The sequence below is a fragment of the Cucurbitaria berberidis genome (assembly GCF_010015615.1).
Source record: "Cucurbitaria berberidis CBS 394.84 unplaced genomic scaffold K460scaffold_3, whole genome shotgun sequence".
NCBI lineage: Eukaryota > Fungi > Ascomycota > Dothideomycetes > Pleosporales > Cucurbitariaceae > Cucurbitaria > Cucurbitaria berberidis.
In genome coordinates this window covers 2,872,993-2,898,712 of record NW_024468937.1, presented here as the reverse complement: position 1 = coordinate 2,898,712, position 25,720 = coordinate 2,872,993, and the positions used below count along the sequence as shown (strand labels likewise).

General features: G+C 51.7%; 7 protein-coding genes across 7 annotated transcripts; 3 read left to right on the top strand and 4 right to left on the bottom strand.

Annotated features, from left to right (window-relative positions):
- K460DRAFT_416781 (uncharacterized protein) lies at window positions 1-3,477 on the bottom strand. Its single transcript, XM_040937832.1, has 3 exons — window positions 3,149-3,477; window positions 2,040-3,080; window positions 1-1,995 (listed from the first exon to the last, which is right to left on the bottom strand). Exons 1-3 carry the CDS (start codon window positions 3,408-3,410, stop codon window positions 392-394), a joined length of 2,907 nt encoding a protein of 968 aa, XP_040788094.1. The 5' UTR covers window positions 3,411-3,477; the 3' UTR covers window positions 1-391.
- Window positions 3,478-3,723: 246 nt separating this feature from the next.
- Window positions 3,724-4,980, top strand: K460DRAFT_376942 (uncharacterized protein; the record flags this gene model as incomplete). The annotated part of the gene is made up of 1 exon (XM_040934933.1): window positions 3,724-4,980. The coding sequence occupies one exon, from the start codon at window positions 3,724-3,726 to the stop codon at window positions 4,978-4,980; it is 1,257 nt and encodes a 418-aa protein (XP_040788093.1).
- Window positions 4,981-5,949: 969 nt separating this feature from the next.
- Window positions 5,950-6,895, bottom strand: K460DRAFT_395171 (uncharacterized protein; the record flags this gene model as incomplete). The annotated part of the gene is made up of 2 exons (XM_040936034.1): window positions 5,950-6,351; window positions 6,637-6,895. Coding segments are annotated over 2 exons (661 nt in total), but the record flags the coding sequence as incomplete, so codon positions are not given.
- Window positions 6,896-7,839: 944 nt separating this feature from the next.
- K460DRAFT_281661 (NADH-ubiquinone oxidoreductase) lies at window positions 7,840-9,465 on the top strand (the record flags this gene model as incomplete). The annotated part of the gene is made up of 3 exons (XM_040928509.1): window positions 7,840-8,133; window positions 8,184-8,255; window positions 8,308-9,465. The coding sequence occupies 3 exons, from the start codon at window positions 7,840-7,842 to the stop codon at window positions 9,463-9,465; spliced, it is 1,524 nt and encodes a 507-aa protein (XP_040788091.1).
- Window positions 9,466-9,729: 264 nt separating this feature from the next.
- Window positions 9,730-10,455, bottom strand: K460DRAFT_376940 (EF-hand; the record flags this gene model as incomplete). Its single annotated transcript, XM_040934932.1, has 1 exon — window positions 9,730-10,455. The coding sequence occupies one exon, from the start codon at window positions 10,453-10,455 to the stop codon at window positions 9,730-9,732; it is 726 nt and encodes a 241-aa protein (XP_040788090.1).
- A 1,175-nt stretch (window positions 10,456-11,630) lies between these two features.
- On the top strand, window positions 11,631-18,302 carry K460DRAFT_284121 (uncharacterized protein; the record flags this gene model as incomplete). Its single annotated transcript, XM_040928711.1, has 7 exons — window positions 11,631-11,739; window positions 11,862-12,110; window positions 12,180-15,856; window positions 16,023-16,250; window positions 16,299-16,818; window positions 16,876-18,125; window positions 18,189-18,302. 7 exons carry the CDS (start codon window positions 11,631-11,633, stop codon window positions 18,300-18,302), a joined length of 6,147 nt encoding a protein of 2,048 aa, XP_040788089.1.
- Window positions 18,303-18,900: 598 nt separating this feature from the next.
- Window positions 18,901-23,868, bottom strand: K460DRAFT_405781 (uncharacterized protein; the record flags this gene model as incomplete). The annotated part of the gene is made up of 3 exons (XM_040936884.1): window positions 18,901-20,539; window positions 20,585-20,702; window positions 20,751-23,868. 3 exons carry the CDS (start codon window positions 23,866-23,868, stop codon window positions 18,901-18,903), a joined length of 4,875 nt encoding a protein of 1,624 aa, XP_040788088.1.
- Between the last annotated feature and the right edge of the window lie 1,852 nt (window positions 23,869-25,720).

Genomic DNA, 25,720 nt, shown 5'->3' with positions numbered 1-25,720 from the left:
CCGTATATTCCTACCCGTGGCACGTGGTCTGTGTCTACTTATCTCTGAAACTGTTGACGAGCTTAGATGCTTCTAGCGCTACTTTATGACTTAGATGTTTCACTAAGGACAAGGTCTCATGTATGACGCAAATCTATTATCATATCCCTCGACTAAGAGAGACTTGGTAAACGTCAGGGAATTCCACCACGCTACACAATGCTTCATGAGACACCACCAACGGAATCCCATCCATGAAGCCCCGAAAATATATTCTGTCTTGAATTCAGTGAATGCTCTCCGTTCATTCTATGGATCATTTCTCTTTCTGACCCTACGTGCCTGAGTGTTCTAGTTATCATAGGTATTCATGTACGATTGCCGTAGTGCATCAAAATCTAGAAAGCCATGTCTAAACCTTGAACTTGAAAGCGTGCGATATGTCGATTAGGGTCGGATTTGGCGTCAGTCCGCGTTTACGGAGTGTTTCACGTCCTAGAGCAGACTCCCAATGATTCAGTAAGACCCGGGCTTCTTTCCCAGCCTCTGGCCCAACTCTTTGATTCATATACGACTGTGAAACTCCGTAGTCAGCTGCACGAGCTACGTGTTCGAACCATTGATGTACTGCATAATCACAGAACGGTGCGTCCAGGATTTCTTTGTTGGTCTTGCCATCCCATCGTAGATGCTCGAGCCTGATGTAGTGGTAACAACATCGCGCAAGCCTTTCATGACTCTTTCCGACCCATTCCGAGTCTGAAAACCCCAGCGAGCGATCTTGTCTTTTCAAACCGCGCAGCATGTTTGGACTAGCGATGTATCCTGCAACGGTTTGGTGCAAAGGTTGAATGACAGAACACGTTCCACCTTCATGATCTTCCTGTTCGACGACTTGCAACAGTCCCCCACTATACTTTTGGACAAGATAGGACATTTTTGAGTTGTCTGCAATGAATCCCGCGGAACTTTCGCATGATTCGACGCCAGTGATCATGAACATCTCATCCGAGGCGAGTGCATACCTCATTTCCGTTATCGTGAAAGGTCGTGTGGCAACAGCAACGTATTGCATAATTGCAATGATGAAATCTTGCCATTTCTCTGCATCAAGTTCAAGATTTAGAGCTCTTGATAAGATGGCACTGTAAAAGTTTGCAAGATCCTCTGGAACACCTTCAACAATTTCGAACAGTTCTCGAGTGTTGTAGCCGTAGTCGAAGGATTGTTTCAGTCGGTACATGATAAGTTTGGCGTAAAGGAACATGCCGGAGGCTTTGCTTAAGATCATGCGCCGCAACTCGTATCTCTGGGCTTCTTCTATTTCCAATAAGTAGAGTTGTTTGTCAACGTAATTTTGAATATCGTTTTCGTTGCATTCCTCTACTCGTATCTGGAGACCGTTGTCAACAATGATTGCAGGATAGTACCTGCAGCTATAGCAGATGCTGAGAGGATTTTTCCATCGATTTGCCAATTTGTTCAGCTTGCGAAGGTCAGCAACAATTTTGCGCGCCTCGTCGTGTCCAACTTCGTCGAGGGCGTCGACGAATATTCTGACCCGAAATACTTCGCAGGCATTCGTTAAAGCGGCTAGAAACTGAGTTTGCAACTCATCTAGGCTCAATATTCGAGGTGCATTCGACCTGTCCTCTTTGTCCATCATCTCCCAGTAATCGAAGCCCACGGCTGGAACTTTGCGCAATAACTGGTAGAGTAGTGCTCTGTAGAACCCCATTCTAGAAGACTGTAGAGCGTGACCTGCTTGCCAAAAGAAGAAATATAGATGCAGATGAGTTTGCTTGTTTTGGGGTTGCAATTTGGTGAGAATATACTTCATGACAGTGGATTTACCACAGCCGGGTACTCCACGGATCCCCAGCATTCCTGAGTCATTGTGAATCCACTTCTGATAGGACGGATGGGTTTCTACCCAGGCCAATGTTTCTGAATCTGCCTCGTGCAGCTCATCAATTCGGTATCGCATTTCTGGAAAGCCTAAGAGACCCAATATTCCTAGAGGGGGTCAGCAGAGCCATGTATTGGCCCAGACCACTTACGCTTTTGCTTTTGATCTGGTGAAACGAGGAGCCATCTCGGAATGCGATTAGAAGATGATTTATCATGCTCAATTGGCATGTCAATATCTGGAGTGCGTTGGTCGGTAGCCTCTCCCTTCGTCCAGGGTTCGATGTAATCAGTAAGGGAACGCTTTGGCACTTCAAAAGGTCCATGTTTTAGAGAGCGCCTCAGCTCTTCGGATACTTCCCAACGAAGGTGCCGTCGGAACTCTTCGATTGGTATGTTCAGGTTATCCTTGATGTTTGCACTTCCGGTATCATAGTGATCATTGATAAACGTGATCACGTGCGGCATGCCGCTATAAATTCTCTTCAGAAGTGTAAGGAAGAACTTCTGCTGTTGTTGGAATCTGCCTGGACCCCAGCAATGTTTCATGTTGAGGCAATGTGTTGTTTTCTCCAGATATGGGAGATCTTTAAAAATTGCTTTGCTTCCGCCACGAAGCGAAACAGGAATGATGCTGGTACTGTTGTGGTCATAGGAGGCTCGCAACTCCACAAAAGCAAGCTCGGTTAGAACATGATGGAATCCCGCCTCGTAGCAGCGATTTTCGACAAGCTCCTTCAAATCCTGTTGATAATCTGTGCCTACTTGCTGAGTATTGAGATCATCATTATTACCGTGATACAGCAGGTCCAGAAGATCCTTGCCGGTGTGTTTCAGCTTGGACATGAATTCGCGACCCGCATTATCCGCACAATAGTTTGAGAGGACTTCAGAGTGGCACAAGAGCACTTTGTCAACGGGATCTGTGGCAACTCTTTTGGGAAGAAGACACGATTGATTGTCGAAGATGTTGTGCTTTGCCCTGCCTTCTAGGTCTTGAGATCGGTCAGAACGTGTTTTTGCCTTCATTTGCTCGAAGTAACGGATGAATTCGCGGATCGTGCGACCATCAGCCTTGCCATATTCAGAATTGTCGTGTGCATAGATTATGAAAAAGCTTGGTGCGCTGTGGTGTGAGAAGAAGTTGCTCAGTGCATATCCGAGTAATATTTCATCCATGAGGATACGCAACCCTAGTTCCGTGTAAGTTTCAGCTTATCAAAGACAGCACTTGCATGTAAACTAAAGAATAGACCCTTACGTTCCTGTGTCTTGATTTCACACACAGCTTCCGTCCCTTTCTCTTGACTCCTTTCATCTTGGCTGCCTTCATCTTGGCTGCCTTCATCTTGGATTCTACCCGTATCTTCTCCTTCGGTGCTCGTCTTGGCCTCACCGCTAGTTGTTTGGTACCCTTTGCCCCGACCAGAGCTTAAGTCAACATAAGCAAGCACGGACCCAGCCACCACCGGTAGCGCGGAGCACAAAGTTACAATCAAGACACTGAGGAGGTACTTAGGCATATTGCAACATGGATCACCGATCCTAGGAAAAGGAGGGTATAATATCAGGGTGTTTGGGAAGTAAATGGATCCTGAGCTCGCAAGGTTGGCAATCGCGGGGTGCTACCTTCTTGTAAGCGCCGGTGAGCTCAGCCGCACTTGTTACAAATATAGGAGCCAATGGGGGCATTCCCTAGAGGAAAAGCACCTCAAAAGCATCATAGCTGTCTACAGCCTTCAGCGATACTACAGATCTCTGTCCATATGGGCCGCGTAGAAGTACTCCACTTAATTGAACTTCGTGGGCTATGCCGACAGACACAATCTAGTATTTATGGATTCGAGTACCAGTCAAGCTCTCTTAAATCAATGGCGAAACCCAGCAGACATACTGAGCCTCCTACTACTTATCGGCGGCAACATCGTACAGATGGCCATTGCCCAGCTGGTGGGCTACTGTACCTGTCGCGATGGTTACAGAGCCGCACCCAAATCTCCAGGCCGGCGCACATCATTAATCTGCATTCCTCTTACGCCAGTCGCATTCTCATTCGGTTGGGTGGCGCTCGGAGTCAGCCTCCTCTTTTCCTCAGTTGGCGACAAGAAATTACTCCCCGCGCCCGAGAGATCCTCCATTGTCATCAACTGCGCGAACGCGTTTCAGCGCGAGAACAAGTCTTGGGTCCTGGAACGACTCTTGCGAGATCACGAACTCTCCACATCGATAGACAGGACGACGGATTCGATTAGGATTGACATTTTTGAACTCGGGCCACTCCAAAAGGTCAAGACGGACTTCGTGTGGTGGCTGGGCTGGCTCGTTATCGTAGCGCAAATCGCTGTCGCTATTGTACCATGGGTGCTGTACGGAGACTGGGGAGTTATGATGGTGGTACTGAGCGGCAACCTGCTGGCTTCAGTTACGTGCGCGTTGCCTCAATGGAAGGACGAAAAGTGGCCCGTGAGAGGGCTCAAGAAAGACAACGTCATCTGTTTGACCCGCGGAAACGGTCATATGCATGTTATGGTTTTCATCGGATCACCGGGCTCGCCAGACCTTGAGGCTTTCGCAACCTCGAGCAGTGAGCCGCGCCTGGAAACAACTCCTATCCTTGTTATCATCTCCGCTCTCTGGGTTTGTCTCTTGCTTAGCGTTATAGCATTGAAGAACCATTCTTGGTACATGGTCGGAACGGGTGCCATGGGCATGGCACAGAACGTGTATTCCGCTGGTGTGGCCAGAGATCCAGCAACTGCAGGCTTGCAACTTACCGAGTTTCAGCGGAAGAAATATATTGTTGGGAAGTATCTACCCTTTACTGATGATGCGGATGCGGAGGTCGATCTAAATGAAGCTCTGGCGGGTGTTGCGCCTTTAGAAAACTGGATGAAGGATGACAAATGCAACCCGGACAAAATACCTAAATGGCTAAAGACAATGAACAAATATGAAGGCGTGCCTCCTTGGTTGGAGCCTGCAAAAACTAACAACGACGTATTCAGAGTACAAGGAGGCCGAAAGGAATTAGAGAAATGGGTACCTACAGCAGGTTTAGCGTTGCTACACGTATTTTTTCCTGGTAGTCTCTAGTTTGCAGAGGAAAACATACGAGACAAAGTGAACAAAAAATTCTGGAAACGCGCATCGCATACAAAGGGGATCCGAAGACGAGCGGAGCATGCTAGGAGGAAGAATGAGCGACCGCGAACAGTGACCGCCCAAGTATAGATATCACAAGATCGAATCTGTTACAATTTAGCTCCCCCATAATTCTGCGTATGCGATACCAGACGGACAGACCAAACTTAGACCCTTACCATATGTGGCTAGGGTTGTAACCTTAGCTCGATATTGGTGATCACAATCTGAAGTAGTAAGTGTGATACTCCCGGCTCGAACATCTTAAATTCCATAACCATACCAACGAGCACGTTAGAATCTCTCGACAAGCATGATTGGAGGTGGCCACAACCCGTTATTTCAAAACGTGGAGCTGGAGGTGAATTCGCTTAGCTGTGGTGTGTATTCACTACATAGCGGTAGTGTGGTAATGTTTGTTAGCAGCAGCAGTGTTATATTATGGAGAAGTTAGCTACTAGTAAAAGAGACCCCAGATTGCCGTGTTGATGACCATTACAAGCGCAGTGCCTATCGTGTATTTCTGATCCCCAGCAGCGCAAATGGCCGAGTCATGTTTGCCAACGAAGATACGACTGGACAAGGGTGAGCTGAGCGAACGTCTTTGCTCCAGGGGCACACTGTAAGGTAGTCGAGAGACGTAAAATGAACATTTGGTGTATTTTGAGTGGGAATGTCAGGCTTCACTAGTCTACTATTCAAAACCGTGTGGAAGGCGTGGGGATTGCAGAAATAAAAAGTGTTATCTGCTTAGAATATCCCAAATCTTTTCAAGGGCGCGAGAGTCTTCTGGCTATTGTGGGGCACATTTTAAAAAAGAAAAATAGAGAAAGCGTCCGTCGCATCGAACCAAGAACCAACCCGTGCTAGGATATCCTGGCAAGTACTAAAACCTTAGAACTTTAATGTATAGGAAAGCTTTTACTCTCGACCTTCCGTTGTGGATGATTTCGGCGTGAGCTTATCCATCCCTCCCTCCACCTTGCTTCTCTTCAACTCTGGCGTACCCGGACTTGCACTAGGTGAGCTCAAGTCAAACGGCTGAATAAACTTCCTCTTCTTCTTAGACGTCGGATCAAGCAGTGCTGGATCATCTATCGGGCTCGCTTCCTTTAGAATCCTCTTCGGATTGAACATCCCTAGCCACGTAGCGAGATCGCCAGGCATCGATTTTGGATGAGAACTAAACGTCACATGGGGAGATTCTCGGGTCCCGTTTAGGCGAGATGGGTGGAGAGATCCTGTGTTGCCTTTGGGTGTGATGTGCTCCGCGGCAGAGACGACAAGGCTCATGTTCTTCTTATCCTTGTCATCTCTACCTGTCTTCAACTTAGTGTCAGTATTAAGGTCTGCAAACACAGCCTTATCAACTTCTACTTTCCGGGTCTGACGCGCACGTAGATTCCCATCAAATAGTTCAGGCACGCCAGAGAACTCATATTTTTTGGGCATATTGCGCATCGAGCTTTTGCGTACTCGATGCAGAATCGTCCAAATAAGCCGGTCGTCCCCTATTTGACCTTGCCTTCCTGATATGCCCTTGATATCGAATTCGAAAGGCCAGAAGGTCCTAAGCTCCTGCTTAGTGTACACTTGGGAGGCACATACCGCGTAGGCGGCTCTGTTATCCAGGTAGACATAGTAGGGAGGCCCATTCTTGCCGCGGGTGATGGAGTTGGCAACGTTGCCGCAGAATATCTTCCACGTCGGATGGCCTAGCCGAGTGGTTTGGCAGCGCTCAATTAGGGAGCTGCTAGGCTTGCCGTTGCCATCGCCATCGGCCCAGAGAACTCGCATACGTCTACCGTCCGAGGCCATCTTTTGACCCGGAGCTGCAGCCATGAGGTCGCCGGGTCTGATCGGCATTTCGAAGTCGAATTTGCAATAGGAGAAATGAACAGTGTCTGGTTCCAGGTATGGGCGTCGCAATTTCGTCCAGCTTTGGGTCTGACGGCTTGGTACGCGACTGGTCGACTGAAGCGCGTCTCGCCAGCCGTGGGACTTGAGAGTGTAGGAACGCGCCGCAACGATGTTTCCGAGTTTGGTGTATTGATCTAGACTAGAATCGACGTGGAGAGTAGTGAAGAAAAGTGAGATGAGATAGGAGATGTCACAAGCAAGAGACTTGAGAAAAAAGACAGTTGTGAGGTAATTAGACGAAGAGTGCTGTGACGAAAGTGAGGGATGTGGCTGAAGACTGTATTTAAACTGCACGCGGCCGCTGCGAGCGGTTATTAATTGGCGAGGGCATTCATAATGACGCCTTTGTGACTTCGGACTGTGAGGTGAAGGCGAGAAGAAAGGTGCTCTGAGTTAGTCCCGGTGCGTCACTGCGCCGTGCAGGAGGGTCTCAACACGATTGTCCTGACATTTCGAAATCCTGATCAATATGTAGGCCTGTGAATGCCTGCTTATGCAGTAGTTCTTCATAACTTTCATCTGCCGGGTATCCAAAAGTTGTAATGATACGGCATCACATTAGGGCCAGTGGGCAGCATGTGTGTCTCCCACATTCCAACGACACATAATGGAAAGGTGTCAGTACATGAAAGGTAAGGGAGTATGGACACAGTGAATGATTACCCTAGCGTAGGTGATGGTGTAATCGAGTTAAATGTTCAGAGTGCCAACGATGTCAGCAAAGCACGGAAGCGGCCAATCACACAGGCCAAAAAAAGCATAGGTCATCGGATCGCTTGGCGTCTGTCAATGACCGCGAACTTCACGACCGCCACCTCTGCCAACGACAACGCCCGCTTGCCGGTCCCCAGGGCATCAATTGCACGAGAGCAAACACATCCAATGTCCACGATGCTCGCACGCCACGCACCTACCCCGTCAACGCTCAGCGCGGCTGCCCACCGAGCTCTGCCCGCAGCTTCGGCAGCCACTCGCCTTGCGACAGCCACCTCCTCATCACGGACACAAAGCCGGGGTTTGGCGACAGTACAGGATACTCCGCCCAAGAGAACATATGGCGGCTTGAGGGACCAGGACCGTATCTTCCAGAACTTGTATGGACATCATGGCGCGGACATCAAGAGCGCTATGAAGTATGGCGACTGGCACAAGACGAAGGAAATCCTGCTCAAGGGGCACGACTGGGTGTGTATAGCTGGAAATAGCATGGCGGAACTATGGCTAATGGCAACTAGATCATCTCTGAGATCAAGGCTTCCGGTCTACGCGGCCGAGGCGGTGCTGGCTTCCCCTCTGGTCTGAAATGGGTACGCAATAGCCTGCGATTGAGATATGAAAGGATGATACTAACCATCACAGTCATTTATGAACTTCAAGGACTGGGACAAGGACGACAAGCCCCGCTATCTGGTCGTCAATGCCGACGAGGGCGAACCCGGAACATGCAAGGACCGCGAGATTATGCGCAAGGACCCACACAAGCTCATCGAAGGCTGCCTCGTCGCTGGCCGTGCCATGAACGCTACCGCCGCCTACATCTACATCCGAGGAGAATTTTACCACGAGGCTACCGTGCTGGAGCGCGCTATCCAGGAGGCATATAAGGCTGGTTTTATTGGCAAGAACGCCTGCGGTTCCGGCTACGACTTTGATGTCTACGTCCACCGCGGAATGGGTGCTTACGTCTGCGGTGAGGAAACCTCGCTCATCGAGTCACTGGAGGGCAAGCCCGGTAAACCCCGTCTCAAGCCTCCGTTCCCCGCTGCCGTTGGTCTCTTCGGATGCCCTTCGACCGTCGCAAACGTCGAGACCATCGCTGTAGCACCCACTATCTGCCGACGAGGAGGCAGCTGGTTCGCCGGCTTTGGTCGCGACCGCAACCAGGGCACCAAGCTCTTTGCCATCTCTGGCCACGTCAACCACCCCTGTACCGTCGAGGAAGAAATGTCCATCCCCCTTCGTGAGCTCATCGACAAGCACTGTGGGGGTGTTATTGGTGGCTGGGATAACCTTAAAGCCGTCATCCCCGGTGGTTCCTCGACCCCCATCCTGCCCAAGCACGTCTGCGACGATCAGCTCATGGATTTCGACGCCCTCAAGGACTCACAGTCTGGTTTCGGAACCGCCGCCGTCATCGTCATGGACCAATCGACCGACGTTGTTCGTGCCATCACACGCCTCGCGAAATTCTACCACCACGAGTCTTGTGGTCAATGCACACCTTGCCGTGAGGGATCAAAGTGGACGCACCAGATCATGGACCGGTTCTACAAGGGCCAGGCGCGCGAGCGTGAGATCGACATGTTGCAGGAGTTGACGAAGCAGGTCGAGGGTCACACCATTTGCGCGTTGGGAGAGGCGTTTGCATGGCCGCTGCAGGGTCTTATCAGACATTTCAGGCCAGAACTAGAGGCGAGGATAAAAGATTATGGAATCAAGAATGGGGGAGAGGCGTTGGCTGGCGGTTGGGCACACGATGCTGCGAAGCGGGGGCAGTTGATTTCGCCGGGTCAGTAAGACCTTGATGATAGAGGGGATTGGAGATTGGAGAGCATCTTTGTACAATGCATGTTCCTTTTGTTTGAGCCTTCTTTTGGCGTGCACGAGTTGGTGAGCTGAGCTGTAAATAGTTCCTCGGCGCAAATGAAGAAGATTGAATTTGACTTGAACATATGGTATCTTGTGGCGAGCTTGGGTTTACATCTAGATCATGAACCACCAGTGTACGCCGATTTGCTCCTGAACGCCCCGCCCTGCCTTGGCCTACACACAGATTCGTTTTCAACCCAAGCAGATATTGACGAACTCGTCCCGACTAATCGCATTGTCTCCATCCATATCAAACTCCTCAATCATGGCAACTAATTCGTCGTGAGACAGGCCTTCGCCCAACTCGCGCGCCACACGCGTCAGGTCTTGCAGCGTGATCTTGCCCTTGCCCCCCTCATCAAAGAGCTCAAATGCGCGTATAATTTCTTCCTCTGGTTTCCTAGTCAATATCATCTGCGCCATGAGCGTCTGGAACGCCTGGAAACTCAACAACTGCCGCGGAGGAGATTGGTACTGTTGCTGTCTCGCCTGGCCCGCTGGCTGCTTCGACGACGACGACGCAGACGGAGCAGCCACGCCATGTGTTTGCAGAATACCCAGAATCTCCGCCTTGGGGAGGTCAAACCCGAGCGCCTTCATCGCGACCTTCAGCTCGTGGTAGTCGATATAAGTGTCCTTGTCCAAGTCGAAGAGGTTAAACGCCTCGCCAATCTCCTCCCTTTGCTCCTCGCTCAGCTCAGCGAGACTGTTTTGGCCGGCTGCTTCCATTCTCTCGCGGTCCTCCCGCGCTTTGCGGTCGCGCTCTAGGCGTTCGGATTCGAGGCGCTGCGCGTTCTTGGGGTTGTTGCTGGGGAAGGCGGGTGTGCTGAAGGTGTTTTGGGCGGGATTGGGCGTGGGGTTTGGGCGGCCGAGGCCGTAGCGCGGACCGGAGCCGAGGGGGTTGGATGATGTTGCCATGTGCTGAGCGTAGGTGTGTGTGAGTGGAGGGGGATGTTGAGCGTGTAGAGTATGTACGCGGGGGTGCGAGAGTCGAGAAAGACGTAGGTTTGTCGCGCAGTGGAAGCTGGATCGAAAGGTGGACGACTGAATGCGAGCGCGACGGTATTCAAGTTACGGTAATTGGGTTCTGCGAGAGCGACAATGCGACTTGGTTGTTCCAGGTTCCTTTGTTTGGGTTTAGAGATGTGGTGCTGTGTTGGACGCGGTCGCGTACGGGCTCAAAGCGTAGTAGCGCTACTAGCGCGAGTTGGGGAATATGGTCTTATGCTGCTGCACATGGACGAGAGTTTGCCTGTGACCGGCTTCAGATCATTGTATTCTCTCTTGAAAGTCTGGAGCCTTGAACAGATTTGAAGTTTGAAGTGTGAAGCATCCTTGCAAAGATATAGATACTGTCCTACAAAGATGACCAGAGGGGCAAAGTCGGGGGCTCTTTGTCATGGGAAATTGGGTATGGTTCAACTGCTACCATCTAAACTTGTCGCGTAGAGTTGACAGTTGCCAACATTAGAGCTCGGCTATCTTTGGCTAGGCCGGCCTGGTGAGTTGTGGTGTGTTTCAGGCTCGTTCTACAGAGACGGCGTTGTGGTCGCGTAGCCCCAGCCCGCCAGGCAGCCGTAGGTAGCAATCGGAACTCTGGCAGGCAGCTTTGAGATGACGGCATGCCTTGGAGACGTCCTATTATCATTCGCTAATCGCCGTCTTGCTTTGTCACAGCGGCCGTGTTTGTGCCGCATCCAGCAACTCCTGCCGCAAAGCGAGGTGTGAATTGGCCACGTGATCCCTTGGGCGTGTTCTTAGCGCAACTCTGTGCCCTCCTCCTAAACCCACCTCACCTCGCTGCCCGTCCTCGCTGGCCACACCTTCCCGTCGCTCTTTCTTTTCCATGACGGCTATTTTACTACTTAATCTGCTCTCCTTCTGAGCTCCTTTCACTCTTTATTTCCTCGCTCGCCTGCAGCAAAGCCCCGCGGCTTGCTTCCCAGCTCTTAGCGCGTTTTCCGCGAAGCTCTTCAGCAACGCCTGCAACCTACCCACCACACCTCATCCACGCCCAATACCTACTCAAACCCAACCGCGCATTGCGACTCGTCTGACAGCTCTCACACGCGCAACCCGTGGGCAGGCTCAACATGTCCTTCGGCGGTGGTTTTGGGGGCTTTGGCTCCACAAACAACAACAACCAATCCAGCGGCGGCTTCGGTGGATTTGGAGCAAGCAACAATAACAACAACAGCACTGGTAAGTTTGATCTCTTGTTTTGATGCTGCCGACCCTGCATTTTTTTCGCGACTGCCGCAAGCGCCTACCACGAGCGCCACGGCCTTCTCGACAGATCGTGTCTAACTCGCCTTCCGCCCCAGGCTTCGGCTCCAACGCGAATACCGGCTCCAGCATATTCGGCGCCAACAACAACACCACCACGGGCAGCACCATGTTTGGCGGCAGCAATAACACCAACACGGGCTCTCCTTTTGGGGGCGGAGGTACGTGGAAAGCTTGCGCGTCGCACTCGCGTAGTAGTCGTTTAGGACTTTGGCGCTCATCGACTTCGATCTATTCAAGCTCGCGCTATACGGCATCGCCGTCTTCACGATCGATGGCGGTTATTCGTGGATTTTGCATGCGACTCTGATTCTTTGCTGGGCACCATGTACGGACACTAACATTCTTCTTTCCAGGCGGATTTGGTACCAACACCACCAACAACACAGCCTTCGGCTCAAAACCCTTTGGAAGCTCCACAACAGGCGGCGGCCTCTTTGGCGGCGGGGCCACTGGTTCTTCTGGCAGCACATTTGGTGGCTTCGGAGCTCAGAACACCACTGCCGCCCCATCAGCGTTCGGTTCCAACACTGCTAACACTGGAGGCGGTATGTTCGGCCAAAACAAGCCCTCCACCGGTTTCGGCGCAGCATCAACGGGTGGCGGTTTGTTTGGAGGAGGCGGCACCGGCGGTGGATTCGGCTCTACCAACGCGAATACCACTACAGGTGGCTTTGGTGCTTCGACAGGCGGCTTTGGTGCAGGAGGCAACCCTCCGCCAAACAACGGGACTGCCAACACTCCATTCCAGGCCTTCACCGAGAAGGATGGCGCCTCCGCAACTGCCACGCAGCAGTACCAGACCATCACCTTCCAACAGCCATACCAGAACTACTCTCTTGAAGAGTTGAGGGTCGCCGACTATAACCAGGGTCGACGATACGGCAACCAAAATGGACAGGCAGGTGCATTCGGCCAGAGCACTGGATTTGGAGGCTTTGGCAGCAATGCTGCTGCCCCTGCTTCCACGGGCTTTGGCGCGAGCGCAAACGCAAACACCGGTGGTAGTCTCTTCGGTGGCGGCAATGCCAATACTACATCATCGTTTGGTCAGAACACTGGCTCAGCGTTTGGCGCTGGCAACACTAGCGGAGGTGGCCTCTTCGGTCAGAACAAGCCCGCAACCGGTGGTCTTTTCGGAGGTTCCAACACAAACACCACGACCGGCACAACGGGTGGCCTCTTTGGTGGCGGCTCAACAGCCAACACGACAGGAGGATTCGGTACTGGTGGCGGTGGTGGCGGCTTCGGCGCATCGACCACAGGTACTGGTGCTAGTGGTGGTCTTTTTGGCCAAAATAAGCCCGCGACTGGAGGTCTATTTGGTGGTTCCGGCACCACCAATACCGCTTCGACACCCTTTGGTGGCACGACGAATACGAACACGAATGCGTTCGGTCAAGCGAATACCGGTGGTGGACTCTTTGGGCAACAGAATACCCAACCATCGTCCACGCCTGCTTTCGGTGCATCCAACACTACTACCAACACGGGCGGCGGCCTGTTCGGTGGCTCTACGGGTGGTTTTGGACAGAACACCCAGGCCCAGCCACAGAACACCACATCTGGAGGTCTCTTCGGTGGTGGCTTCGGTCAGAATAATCAGCAAAATCAGCAGAAACCTGGCGGTCTATTCGGCAGCTCGACCACAGCTTCTACAGGAGGCGGCTTGTTTGGTCAGGCCAACCAGAACCAACAACCCCAGCAAACTGGCGGCTTGTTTGGAGGTTCCACTGCCAATACCAACACTGGAGGTAGTCTTTTTGGCCAGAAGCCTGCCGCTACAGGCAACAGTCTCTTTGGCGGCAGCACTGCCAATACAGGAGCGTCTGGCGGGGGCTTGTTCGGTAACCTTGGTGCCCAGAACCCACAGCAAAATGCAAGTTCCGGTCTCTTTGGAGGCCAAAACAATCAGCAAAAGCCAGGGGGTCTCTTTGGGGGTTCCACCAATACCAACACCAGCGGTGGTCTTTTTGGTGCTATGGGACAGCAGAACAACAACCAGTCTACAATGGGTGGCTCCTTGTTCTCTAGCCAGAATCCACAACAGCAGAATCAGCAACCAAACAACAACAGCTTGTTTGGCGCCTCTGGAAGCTCCCTGTTGAATACCTCTATGGCTACCAACCCCTACGGTAATGACGCTTTGTTTGCAGGACTTGCTACACCCACCCAGAGCCCTGGTCCAATTGCCACCCCTCTATCCAGCAGCCAGAAGAACAAGAAGAGCGCTATTCTCCCACAGCACAAGCTCAACCCCTCTGCGTCTACACGTCTACTTACGCCACAGAACAAGCGGGGTGGTGGTGGTTATGGATTCACGTACTCAACCTACGGCACTCCCGCCAGTGCATCGACCCAGAGCACCCCTGGCTTTGGGGGCAGCTTGTTTGCAGCCGGTGGCCTCTCCCGCTCTCTCGGAAAGAGTCTGTCTACAAGCAACCTCCGTAACAGCTTTACCCCCGAAACCAGCATTCTGTCACCGGGCGCTTTCTCCACCAACGGACGTGGTTTTGGCAATGGTAGCCTCAAGAAGCTCAACGTCAACCGATCTATCAATACCCGGATCCCGTTGTTTGACGAGCCATCCCAGAAGCGTGTCAGCTTCGCTGGTGGTGAGATGTCGAACGGTCACACCAACGGGGAAACTTCCTTGATTGTCCGACAAGACGAGGATGACACATCTCCGAGGGCAACCAACGACGATACTAGGAACGAGACCCCTCGCCCGCCACCCATGCAACAAATCAACGGCACTGAACTGGCTCGCGTTTCCGAGGACCATGCGCTTACCCCAAGGTCATCCTCATCCGTCAACATCCAGCCAGGACAGGAGCCCAAGCCTGGTTCTTATTGGTCCAGCCCGGCTTTGGACCAACTAAAGAGCATGAGCAAGCAGGAGCTCAAGAGCGTACCCAACTTCATCGTCGGTCGCCACAACATTGGCCAGATCAACTTCCATTATGGCAAACCGGTCGACTTGTCGGAAGTCAATCTCGACAAACTGTACGGTGACATCGTACAACTCAATCCCCGTAATGCCACCGTGTATGGAGAGACCTGTACCTGTCTACCAAAACCACCACTTGGTACGGCTCTTAACCAGCCCTCCGAGATCGTACTCGGGAACTCCTGGCCTCGTAACAGGGCTGGCAAGAAGGACGTCAAGCATCTCGAGCGTCTTAAGCGCGTGAACGGCACGACCTTCATCAAGTACAATCAGGCAAATGGCGAGTGGACCTTCTCCGTGCCCCACTTCTCGTCTTACGGTCTTGATTATGAGAATGACTATAGCGATGAGGAGGATGATGAGGATGACTCAAGCGACCTTAGCGATGTCCCGGACACACCAGCCCTACCGCAGCATCGCTCGAGTCAGATGACTAGCACTCCCCAAGAAGACTCGTTTGTTAGCCCTACTCAGTCTCAGTCTAGCCCTGACGACACTTTCGACTTCAAGAAAGGTATGCGCGCCCGTGCCAATGTGCCCGGTGGATTTGGTGACGAGTCTGTCTATGAAGAGGATGTTGAGATGAACCATCGTGACAACTCTTTTTTAGGACAGCGCTCCGTGGGTTCGCTTGATGGTCAGCAAGATGTAGACTACTCTGAACAGAGCGAATCGGAACTGGTGCAAGATCAGGATATGGCGGATTCTGTATCTGGCCCAGTTCATTCCACGGAGCAAACAGCCGCCAAGGATGACCCTTTCAAGGCCACATTGAAGCCAAAGTCCATTCTCAAGGCCAGTCAACTTTTAAGGCCAGGTCTGGACACACCTTCGAAAGGCCAGCCCGTCTTCGATGACAATTGGGCAAACCAGCTCCAGCGCACGATCAGCCCAAAGAAACAGGATCGACAAGCCCTTCGCGAAAGTCAGGGCAACGTGCTTCGAGAACACGACGGAAACGCTACGAATTTGTCGCAATCATTCGGCGGTGGACAACTTACCACGGCTATGGATTTGATGGAATCTCTTTTCGGCGAGACGGAGAAGCAGAAGCTTCCTAAGCGCGGTGGACATGGTATTGAGGTTTGACTTCCCCCCTCCCTTTAGTGTGTGTTTATGACATGGTGCAATTTGTGGTGGATTTCCTTGACGGTTGTCCTACATAGATTGACGCCTGGGGCCTCGCCCGGCAATGTATTTAATCACAAAATTGATGTGGGACAAGATTTGCTGAAACTCTTGTCTCTAGTTACCATATTCAAAGCGACCCAAGACCGCGTCCGATCTCGACCATCTCACCGGTTCCGACAGAGACTTTCACACCTGCAGCAAACCCCACTTTAGCGAAGCCAACGTTCTCATATATGGCAACAAAGGCACCGCAACTCTCGAAAGCGGCATATTCCTTGCAGCGCAAGAACCACTCGTTGGCGCTACAAAGGATACACGATTCGCAAAGATGCCAACCTTCACAGATGTGAGAGCATCCCACGTTTGCATGCGCCTCGATACTGACTTTATACAGTCCACACCCGAGACTTTGACTATACAGAAGCAGCACACTAAGATATTCACCACCGACGGCGTACCATCAGCGAGGCTACAGACAGACCCTGCACCCGTGGAGTTCTCTGATATGGCGAGGGCTGTCACAATCGACACCACGGAAGGCGCTCACGAACAGCATATCTGGCAATTACTCTCCCTCCTCTACGACGATGCCGACAAACTTCCAGACGGCGTTAGGAGCGAAGAAAAGGAGATTGATAAGAAAGAGAGGCTTTCCGAATTTTGGAAACACCTCGTCTGGGATGATGCACAGAAGCATGCCCAGCAAGCTACATCGCTTGAGGAACGTGCTATCATGCAACTCAGCTGCAATAACGTCGCTGACGCCTGTCATGACCTTTTGGAGGGCCTGGATCTTCGCCTTGCTACGATGCTTGCCCAGATCGGCGGTGATGCGACGATGCGTCAGAGCATGGTCACCCAGATTGAAGAGTGGCGGCGCCTCGATGTCCTCTCTGAGATGGAGGATCCTCATCGTGCCTTGTACGAATTGCTATCCGGTAACTGCGCGCAATCGGAAGGAAAGCTAGGAGCTGGTCGGGAGAACAAGGCCTCTACGTTCAACATTTCAAGTCGCTTCGGTCTTGACTGGCGGCGTGCCTTCGGCCTACGCCTTTGGTACGGCATCATGGCCGAAGAGTCACTTGAACTGGCTGTGGCTCAATTTGCAGATGCCATCAACTACGGCCAGGAGGACGTCAAACCTGTACCTTGGTTCGTGCAAGAAAATTTGGATATGGGCTGGAACGACCCAAAGGCGGAGCACCGAGAAGACTTGCTGTGGGGTATCCTGAAGCTATATGCTGCTCCAAAGATGGATCTTGCGGCCAACATCGAGGATGTTTTGGCTCCTGAAAATGTCTCCGGGCATCCTTTTAACGCACGTCTGTCGTTTCAGCTGTTCCAGCTCTTTAGGTCCCGCCAAGAAGACAATAATGAGGCGGACGAGCGGAGAGTAGCCATGCCTACTGTTCGTGGTAATAGCGAAGGAGACCATCGGTCCTCGTTTCTTTCGTCGACGACTTCATCTGTGGAAAAGGAGACGCAAGTAAAGAATCCGCTCGTCGAGCTTGGTGATAAGATTACCCTCACATATGCGGCCTCGCTTCACACACTAGAGTACTGGACAACCGCTATTTGGGTGTACACTCACCTCTCTTTGTCGGGAATGCGCGAGCACTATATTCGCTCCCTTCTCAACCAGTTCTCCAGCACCTACTCTCTCGAAGACACAGATATCACTTACGCTTACCTAACCAACGATTTGCATGTTCCCACCACATGGCTGCACGCTGCTGCTGCCCTCCAGGCAAAGACCGAAGGTGACGCTCTACGCCAGGCCACGCATCTCATCAAGGCTGAAGAGCTAGATGAAGCGCATGAAGTCCTCTGCCGTATGGTCGGTCCGGACGCTATCATCTCGCGCGACTACGACCCTCTTCGGGAGCTCATGGGTGGCTTTCTTCCTACGCCGACGAACAGCCCTGCTTCGTTCGCTTCGTCAACACGTACTGTTTCCGCGCGTCGGAGGGAGCCTGTTCAGGGCTGGGCACAGGGCGGTCAGATCTATCTCGACTACCTTGAACTCATTGACCTAACGGGTCAGCGCTCGACGTTCCGCGTGGATGAGGACCTGAACAACCGCATCCAGGAGCTACTCGTTAAACTGCAGCGCGCACTCGAGATTGCGGCGCGAGATAGGCTTGAAGCTTGTGGTCTAGAGGAGCGTGTCGCGCTTATGGAAATCGCGGGTACTGTCGCCAACCTTGTGGCCAAGAACCAGGTATGTCACATCGCCCACCTAACGGTTACCGACGGAAATGAACAGAGGCTAACAAACACGCAGCGCACCAATCGCTCCAGCATCCTCAAGCTCCCACTCACAGAAGACCTCTGGCTTAAACACTCGTGCGATCTTAGCACAAACTACTACCGCAGTATCATGGCAACTGGCAGATAGATGCCGCTACGCATGTCCGTTGTGCACAGCCTCGAAGATCTAGCACGCTTGAAGGAAAAGATTAGGGAAGCGAAATTACGTAGATTGCCGAGAGGATCAAGACATCCGTCACTAACCAGTTTGGGGACAGTTTAAACCCCCTGATGTTAGACGATGGCTTGCAGGTATAAAGTTAGTTCACGATGCGCTTTGGTATGTCGATTTGGGAAATCGTTGGACACTGAAAGTGAGCTTTGGGATACACGGTGTACATTTTGGGATTGGAAAAGCGCTTCGATTCGACATGTGTATAATAGGATTTGTGTGAGAACTTGTTTTAATGGTCATCTTGGTGTCATTCCTCCTCTTTTCTAATGACGATCGACGGTCCCTCATACTATTTTCATTCCAAATATGTTGCTTTACTTCTGAGGTCTAACGAGTCCACTCTACGAGGTAATATCGTATGCGTACAGAGAATTGAATGCAAATGTTAAAGACATTTCAAGATGCGATGATCTCATTAATCTATTGTGCTGTTGTTAAAAGTTGGAAGCAATGTTTATGTACACCTTGTGGTTGAACAGTATATACTTGAATGCGCACTTGTGTCCCATCGTTATGAAGGCGGAGCTGGTCCTTGCGTTCTCCCTCCTCTCGCACCACGACCAATTCTGCCTCTTCCTCTGCCTCGGTCGCTGCTATCGTGTCCTCTAGACCGACCGCCAACCGGTACCTTCGAAGGGTTGTTGTCTTGCTGTGCCGGTGCTGTAACCACAGCTTTACTTCCCTTGCCTCTATTGCCGTCTGCCTCATCCGCCTTCTTAATCTTGGTCTTAGTCTTGCCTCCTCTCTCGCCACGGCCCCTACTACTTCTGCCACGATCGGCGTTCTTAACAGCGCGTTCTGCGACCCTCTTCTGCTGCTCCTCTTCTTCTATGACCCTCCTGCTCTCCTGGTCCCACCACTGCTGGAATTCTTGCTCTTGTTGAATTTCCTGAAGGCTACGCTTTGCTGCTGCGTCGCGTATCGACGTTTTTTCTGCTTCTTGTAGAGACAGGATCTCCATCATACTGAGATTTAGACTGGGAGAAGTAGGAGAATGGGATGGAAGAGGGATGTGCCGGACTGATCGTGGTGTCGGGATGGGATCAGTCGAGACGGACATCCCTCGCTCGGTTGCAGTAGGACGATTCTGGGAAGGTGCACTAGCAGAAGCACTGCGAGAACTTTGCGCTTGAACCTGCTTGTCTTTGTGTTTGGCGGCTATACCATTGTTAGCGACAGTCTGTCGCATGGTAAGTTGTGGTGTGCTAGATGTTCGGGGAGGTTGTGGTGAGGGTTTCGGTGATGATTGTGCTGTGGGTGCTACGATAGGGCTATCGCTTGGCTTCCGATGCGACGCTTGCCAGGGAGACACTGCGGGTGGTGTCGGCTGCGCCTTTGCAATTGGTGTACCAAGTTGTTGAGCTTGCTGAAGCCGTTTGCGCTCCTTCTGAGACAACTTAGCGTGCGCGGCCTTTGCGATGCGCTCGTTTTCTCCCCGTGATAAACCTATCGTCAGGTTCGACGGTGGGACGGTCGAGGTCTGGGCCATGATATCCTTGAGGTCAAGTTTCGCACCAGTCAAGGGCGAGCTGCCCCAAGGTTGACCGGGCATTCTTGTCTCCTGAACAGCTGGCGGGGGCAGGGGGCTGACAGACTTGAGTGGTATGTCATCTCCTCTATCGAAGCCATGCGGTTCGGATCGACTCTGCCGTCGAACTGTGGCCCAAGGTCCTTCTAGAGAACCAGTTGGTGTTTCAACAGATATCGAATCGTTGCTTGGTTCCATGAACCGCGGGGGTTTGATCTTCCTCGTTGTGTTATCTTCATCATCATCTCCATCGGACATCTCGAACATGAGATCTTGAATCGAGTTCCTGCCCTTGAGTGTCGGTGCCAAAGCCGGACTCTTGTTCTCCTTAGACGCTCTTCTTCGGTTGCGTTGGCGCAGAGGCGAAGCTGATACCTCTTCCAGGCTTTGCGCCCTGAAAGATGTAGAAAAGGTGTCGGCGTCTGCATGCTTGTTGGATAGGACGATCGCATCGACCTTGGCTCGCTTGCCACGTTCGATCCTCTCAGCAAGTTCTGGGTAGCGGTCGAAAAGCAGAGCCTCTGCGCGCCCACTTCTTGCAAAGGGTAGATAAGCTAGCTGATTTTCATGAGCGACCTGGTTAAGCTCTAATAGTAGGTCCTCATCTAGTTCGTCCAACGACCTAGACAGTATTAGACAAGCACTTTTAGTCGAAAATAGGACATACCCGTTCTGCATCACTGTCTCTAGGCTGAGGCAGACATATTCCAGTGCAGCGTCTTTGAACTCTGCAACAGAACTGGGTGCAACCGCTGTAAGCAGAGAACACACATTTCGAGCGTTCACTATCACCCATCAGCACGTGAGCTAGACCCTGAAATGTATGCACTTACCATATCGACCTATCAGTCTTTGACAAATTTGCGAAAGACGATCGAGCATCAGTTCGTTGGCAACTGACATGACGTCCATAACGTGATCTAGTAACTCGTCGAGCGCGAGCAAATCGTTGAGGTCCTCGCTTGTCACGTCTTCGAAGATCTCCTCCCCGGCGTCGGTATAGAGATGACGCACGACAAGTTTGAACAAATGCGTCTCAACGTGTGTGAGATCGATACGAACGAGTGGAGACTCTTCGGTGCGCCTTCCAGCAAGCCACTGGCCACCAGCGCGCCCTCTGAACAGTCCTTCGAAAAATGGACAACGCTGGCAGATGACATCTGAATGCAGTAGCATCTCACCATCAGCAAGGTCGACGATGACATCGCCACTGTCAAAGAATGATTGATCTTTGATCGCAAGTTCCAGGTCCATGTGCAGGGACCTCCGCGGATTGACCATTTGACGCACAGCAGGCTCGAGCTGTCGTAGATCAAAGCGAGATGCAACCTTCATAAGTTCTGTTCGTACAGCACGGTATCTGTACGCTAAAGTTGGGTAATGTCGAGTGACATTCCAGAAGTCAACGACCGAATCAGTGTATGCGTATAGTACCAGGTCAAAGACAGTTAGAAAGTCCAGACCGTGGAACAGTACGAGAACCTTTTCGCCAGCTTCTTTGATGGTCAACAAATCGGGCATCACAAAATCGGTGCCAATGGCACGGAACTCGAGCAAAGCATCTCGGAATACACGAGAACGCGCAGACAAGATAAGCTCGTGGATAGGGATGCGGATATTAGAAAGCGTAGTCCCGACTTCCATGTTGTACGTGCGGTCCGGAGACGTGAAAGATTGCTGTAGCATGTCGGTCATCTCAAGTTCCAGGTCCTTCGACTTCAAAACACGCTTGCGAAGAGCTTGCGAATCTGTTGCTCGATGCCAGAATCTGGGCGTAGGCTCATCATCATCCGACGTCTCCTCGTATTTTGTCATCTCGTGAAAGGAGAGCAAAGGCGCAAGCTCATTCCAGAGATTGGGCTCGTCCACGCCTATCTGATTCCTAGTGACGTCGCAATCCTTTCGTACTGCAGCATAGGCCCCAAACGCAGAAGCGCGGACGGCTATGACACGAGTCAGACCTGATACTCTTTGAAACTTGTAGTCTTTTGGCTTGGTCTCCGCTGCGCCTAGAATCGTTGCATTCTTGATGGTCGCCCTCTTCGTACGCCTCCAGACACTGCCAGCGTCAGTGGTCAAGATGATAGATCCATCTTGATCAACATCAACGTCTCTTGCTGCCATGTGACTTTTCTTAGATGACCAGATGCGATATGGCGCAGAAAGTGCCCCTCTAATCTGCTTGGGATTGGTGGTGGATGTGTTGGCATCCGGCAAGGTTTCGGAACGCCGGCTGACGGCAACGGTGAAGACCTCCCCAGAAGAAGAGAGCGCACAGATAGTATCGCCACCAGAAGTGACTTTCTTGATCTTATTCGGTGCGGTATCGTACTTGGTTGTCAACCAACTTTCCTTGAGGAAACTACTCGTAAAGCCCTCCAAAGGAAAGTTGATCTTGGCGTAACCGTAATTTGCGAAAACCCACACTTCACGGTTCTCCAGGAGACATATCGAAGCACCGTCTATGGCAGATACTGAGTGGATGGGACTAGAGAACAGCGAGGCAGCAATCTTTCGAGGGATGACTTGCATCTCCAAGGATCGGGCATCTGAATCCACAATACCAAGCTGCCCCTCGTTCTTGCCAAAAGTGTATAGAGACGTTGTGGTGTGCACGACCGAGTGTATGCGCGATGCGGCAATACCCGTGACAAGGTCGCGCTTCAACGGACCAAAGATCTGTCGCGGAATCATCGAGATTGGATCGTCGTCTTTCATCGCAGGCTTGGGCAAAGTGTATCCTAGCTGCCCATATGCATTGTTTCCCCAGGAGTAGATCTCTCCCTCGTCAGTAACGGCCAAAGTGTGGTTTTGGCCAAGAGCAATGGCGGCGATCTTTTTCTGTCCCAGTCCACCGCTTTCAATGCAAGTAAATTGGTATCTCGTAGTCTCGGTACCCGTGCCTAAACGACCTCCAGGGCCATGCCCGCACATGTAAAGATTGGAAACAGGATCTGTCGTCAGTACCGCAGTGTGTAGCTTTGACATTTGCACATCCTGGATTACTATCGGAGTGTTACGAATGTGCGTTGGGAGGTCTACCGTGCCCTTTGGCTCGAGGCTCCCAGTATCCTGCGCTGGTATACCCATTGCGACCCAGTATTGATTTTGGTTTTCGCGATGCTCTCGATAAAATCGCTGAAGGAGATGGTCGGGTCTTCTCAGGGTAATGCGCTCAGGAAATTGACGATCGTCTTCGTCGCCAAAGCCAAGTGTAACATTCTTGTTACTCCCAAAAGTGTACACCTCGTCCCCGCCAAGCAGAATAGGCGGCGCTACCAGTCTTCGACGGATGTCATCATCGACGTCACCGCTGTCTCCATGGGCCATCTCGTCGTCAGAGTCCAAGTCCATGACGGGTAACTCCTCTGGTCGTAACGTTCGATCCTTGATCGTCATGGCAAACAAGTCTAGTGGGCCATAACCTTCATTGTCCTTGATCTTCACGAGCCCTCGAGCATGCTGATTGAACCCGCTTGATCCGTGGCCGAGCATATCTTGCGTGTCGCGATTTAATATGAGACGCGCAATCGCAATGTTGCCAAAGTAGAAGGCTCTGTGGAGCGGGGTCCAACCATTCTCCACATCCTGGATGTAGAGGTCTGTCCATGGGTGCTCAAGAAGTGCTTGCGCAAACTCGACAGCAGTCTCAGATGTTGACGATGCGGCATGATGTAGAACCGTCAAGCCGGCTGCATCGCGACTGTTGAGGTCGGTACGGTTCAGATTTACAGAGCCAGTCATTCCAATCTTGCGACCTTTAGAACCCGTCATTGGTGAGGCACTATAGCTGCCTGGACTACTGTTCACTGCTGCGCCATGTCCTCCTCCCTGCCAGCTAGCAAAGCTTTTCTGTGTTGCCGCGCGGGCCGTGTACGTCGTAGTCGTGAGGACATGTCGGAAGTTATCGACATCGTCTTCGAGGTAGTATTTCCAGAGATAGCCGCTCATGTGCCGATACGAGATGAGGAGTGATCCGAAGCTTTCACAAGAGCACCTGGCCTCAACCTCAGCGGGTCAAAGCGTGTTTAAAGGTGCTGGCCGTAAAGCTGAGGAATACTCCAACGGAGGGGTGCCGGACGCGACTGGTCGGCGGTTTGTGCAATTCTGTCTACTATTTTGAGCAGATCAGATCGTGTATGGGAGCGTTGGGTGTAGTGGGTCGAAGGAACTTGCAAGGTGGCAAAGTAGTCGTTGGAATGTGCCTGCTGATCTGGTCTCGCGGTTGAAGATGACACGGTGATGTGGCGAGCAGAAGGAAGAAAGGCTCGCGGTGAAAGCTCTCGGCGCTTTCAATAGACTGTCCGTAAGCAAGGCACTGGTGGTAGTTGTGCGAGTGGTTTGCGGGTGAGCGGTATTCTGTATGAGTGTCTATGACGAAACTACCGAGGCGATGGTGAGCAGGAGCCGTGTCTGTTCGTCGCAGGGGATAAAATGAGTCGGAGTAATTCTGGTGGACTTCCTGAAGCTTCTGGTAAGTGCAGACTAAGTGTTAATTATGTGCAGCAGTCGCGAGGATAGTTTGGAGTAGCAATGCGGCGATGTGGGATGTCCATTTCGGAATCATTCGGAAAGCAGCCAATCATGGCCGAGTAGACGGGCATGAGTCGCATTCATTGCTTGAGCGAGGGTCAGCATCACGACGCTGGAGTAAGGATCTGATAATATGGTGAGGTCATGGGCAGCTAGAACCTCGGGTGTATGGGAGTCCCAGAGGACTCTGGAGCTCAGCAACAGACTGTTGCGGGGATCGTCACCTAATATACAGCGCACGGTTTGCTCCACCCACTGGCGGTGAGCGATTGAGACGCAGGAACGACCCGGAGCTTGGCATGTCCAGAATACATTCTATCTATAGAAGACAGTCTGAAGTCAGCTTTTGCGAGAATTGAGATCAAACTCGGTTGTTTTTAAGAATTTGTACCATGACTACATCGTACCGGGTACTTCAAATTGGGTTCGAAGGTGACTCGACATATGTGAGGAGCCGAACTTGATTGGAAACGTGTAATACACGTCCTGTACACTGCATTGCACACTAACGATCTTGACTGATTTTACGCCTCAAGGCCAGACGACTGCAGGAAGGCTGGTACATGTAACGGGCCTTGATGGCGCCACGTGATGCATTGCAACGACACTGCGTTGGATCTCCACTCAATGAACTACTCTGCTCCTAGTGGACCAGCATTGTCTAGTATTCATCTCACCTATCAAGTCTACGCCTCGTCCTGTGATCAGTACTCGGGCCCAATATTCATTTCAGACGACTTGTCACTTTAGTCCAGCTCGGTTCCGTTAGTCAACTTGCTACAACCTTGGAAGCGCTACAGATATGCTACCAAAGCTTTGTCTAATCGAGTCGAGGTTTACGTTTACCAAAATTGACTAGTAATTCAATGCTGCACAAAAGTAGGCAACAGTGACTTCTAGAGAGTTCTCTATTGGGGTATATATAGTCAGTCTGAGCATTTGGAACGTTGCTGCGCACTGCGCACTCTGGAAGGCAGCTGTATGCATGCCAGAGGTGATGATGCAAGCCTTTGCACGAATGAGACCATGCCCTGGTTCGCAGCCTAGCTCTCCTGATGCAGCACAGCGATGTTGCCTAATAACCTTGGAAGTCTGCAGCGCTTCGCTGGCCATTGAGCTGGACGAAAGAGCAGCAAGCAATAGTGGGGTTTGACCGGCGACGGATGGCACAGACGATAAAGAGGGATCTTGTAACACCGGTCAAGCGCTCGCTTCAGCTTCTCGACGTGAGGCTGTGGAAAGCAAAGGTGAGGCGTCGAACGGTGATGCA

Bases quoted from the DNA above. Each gene is read 5' to 3' on its own strand.
- K460DRAFT_416781 (XM_040937832.1), bottom strand. From the start codon at position 3,410: ATGCCTAAGTACCTCCTCAGTGTCTTGATTGTAACTTTGTGCTCCGCG. The intron at 3,081-3,148 runs GTAAGGGTCTAT...ACACGGAACTAG, and splicing joins TGAAATCAAGACACAGGAAC to GGTTGCGTATCCTCATGGAT. The intron at 1,996-2,039 runs GTAAGTGGTCTG...GACCCCCTCTAG, and splicing joins ACCAGATCAAAAGCAAAAGC to GAATATTGGGTCTCTTAGGC.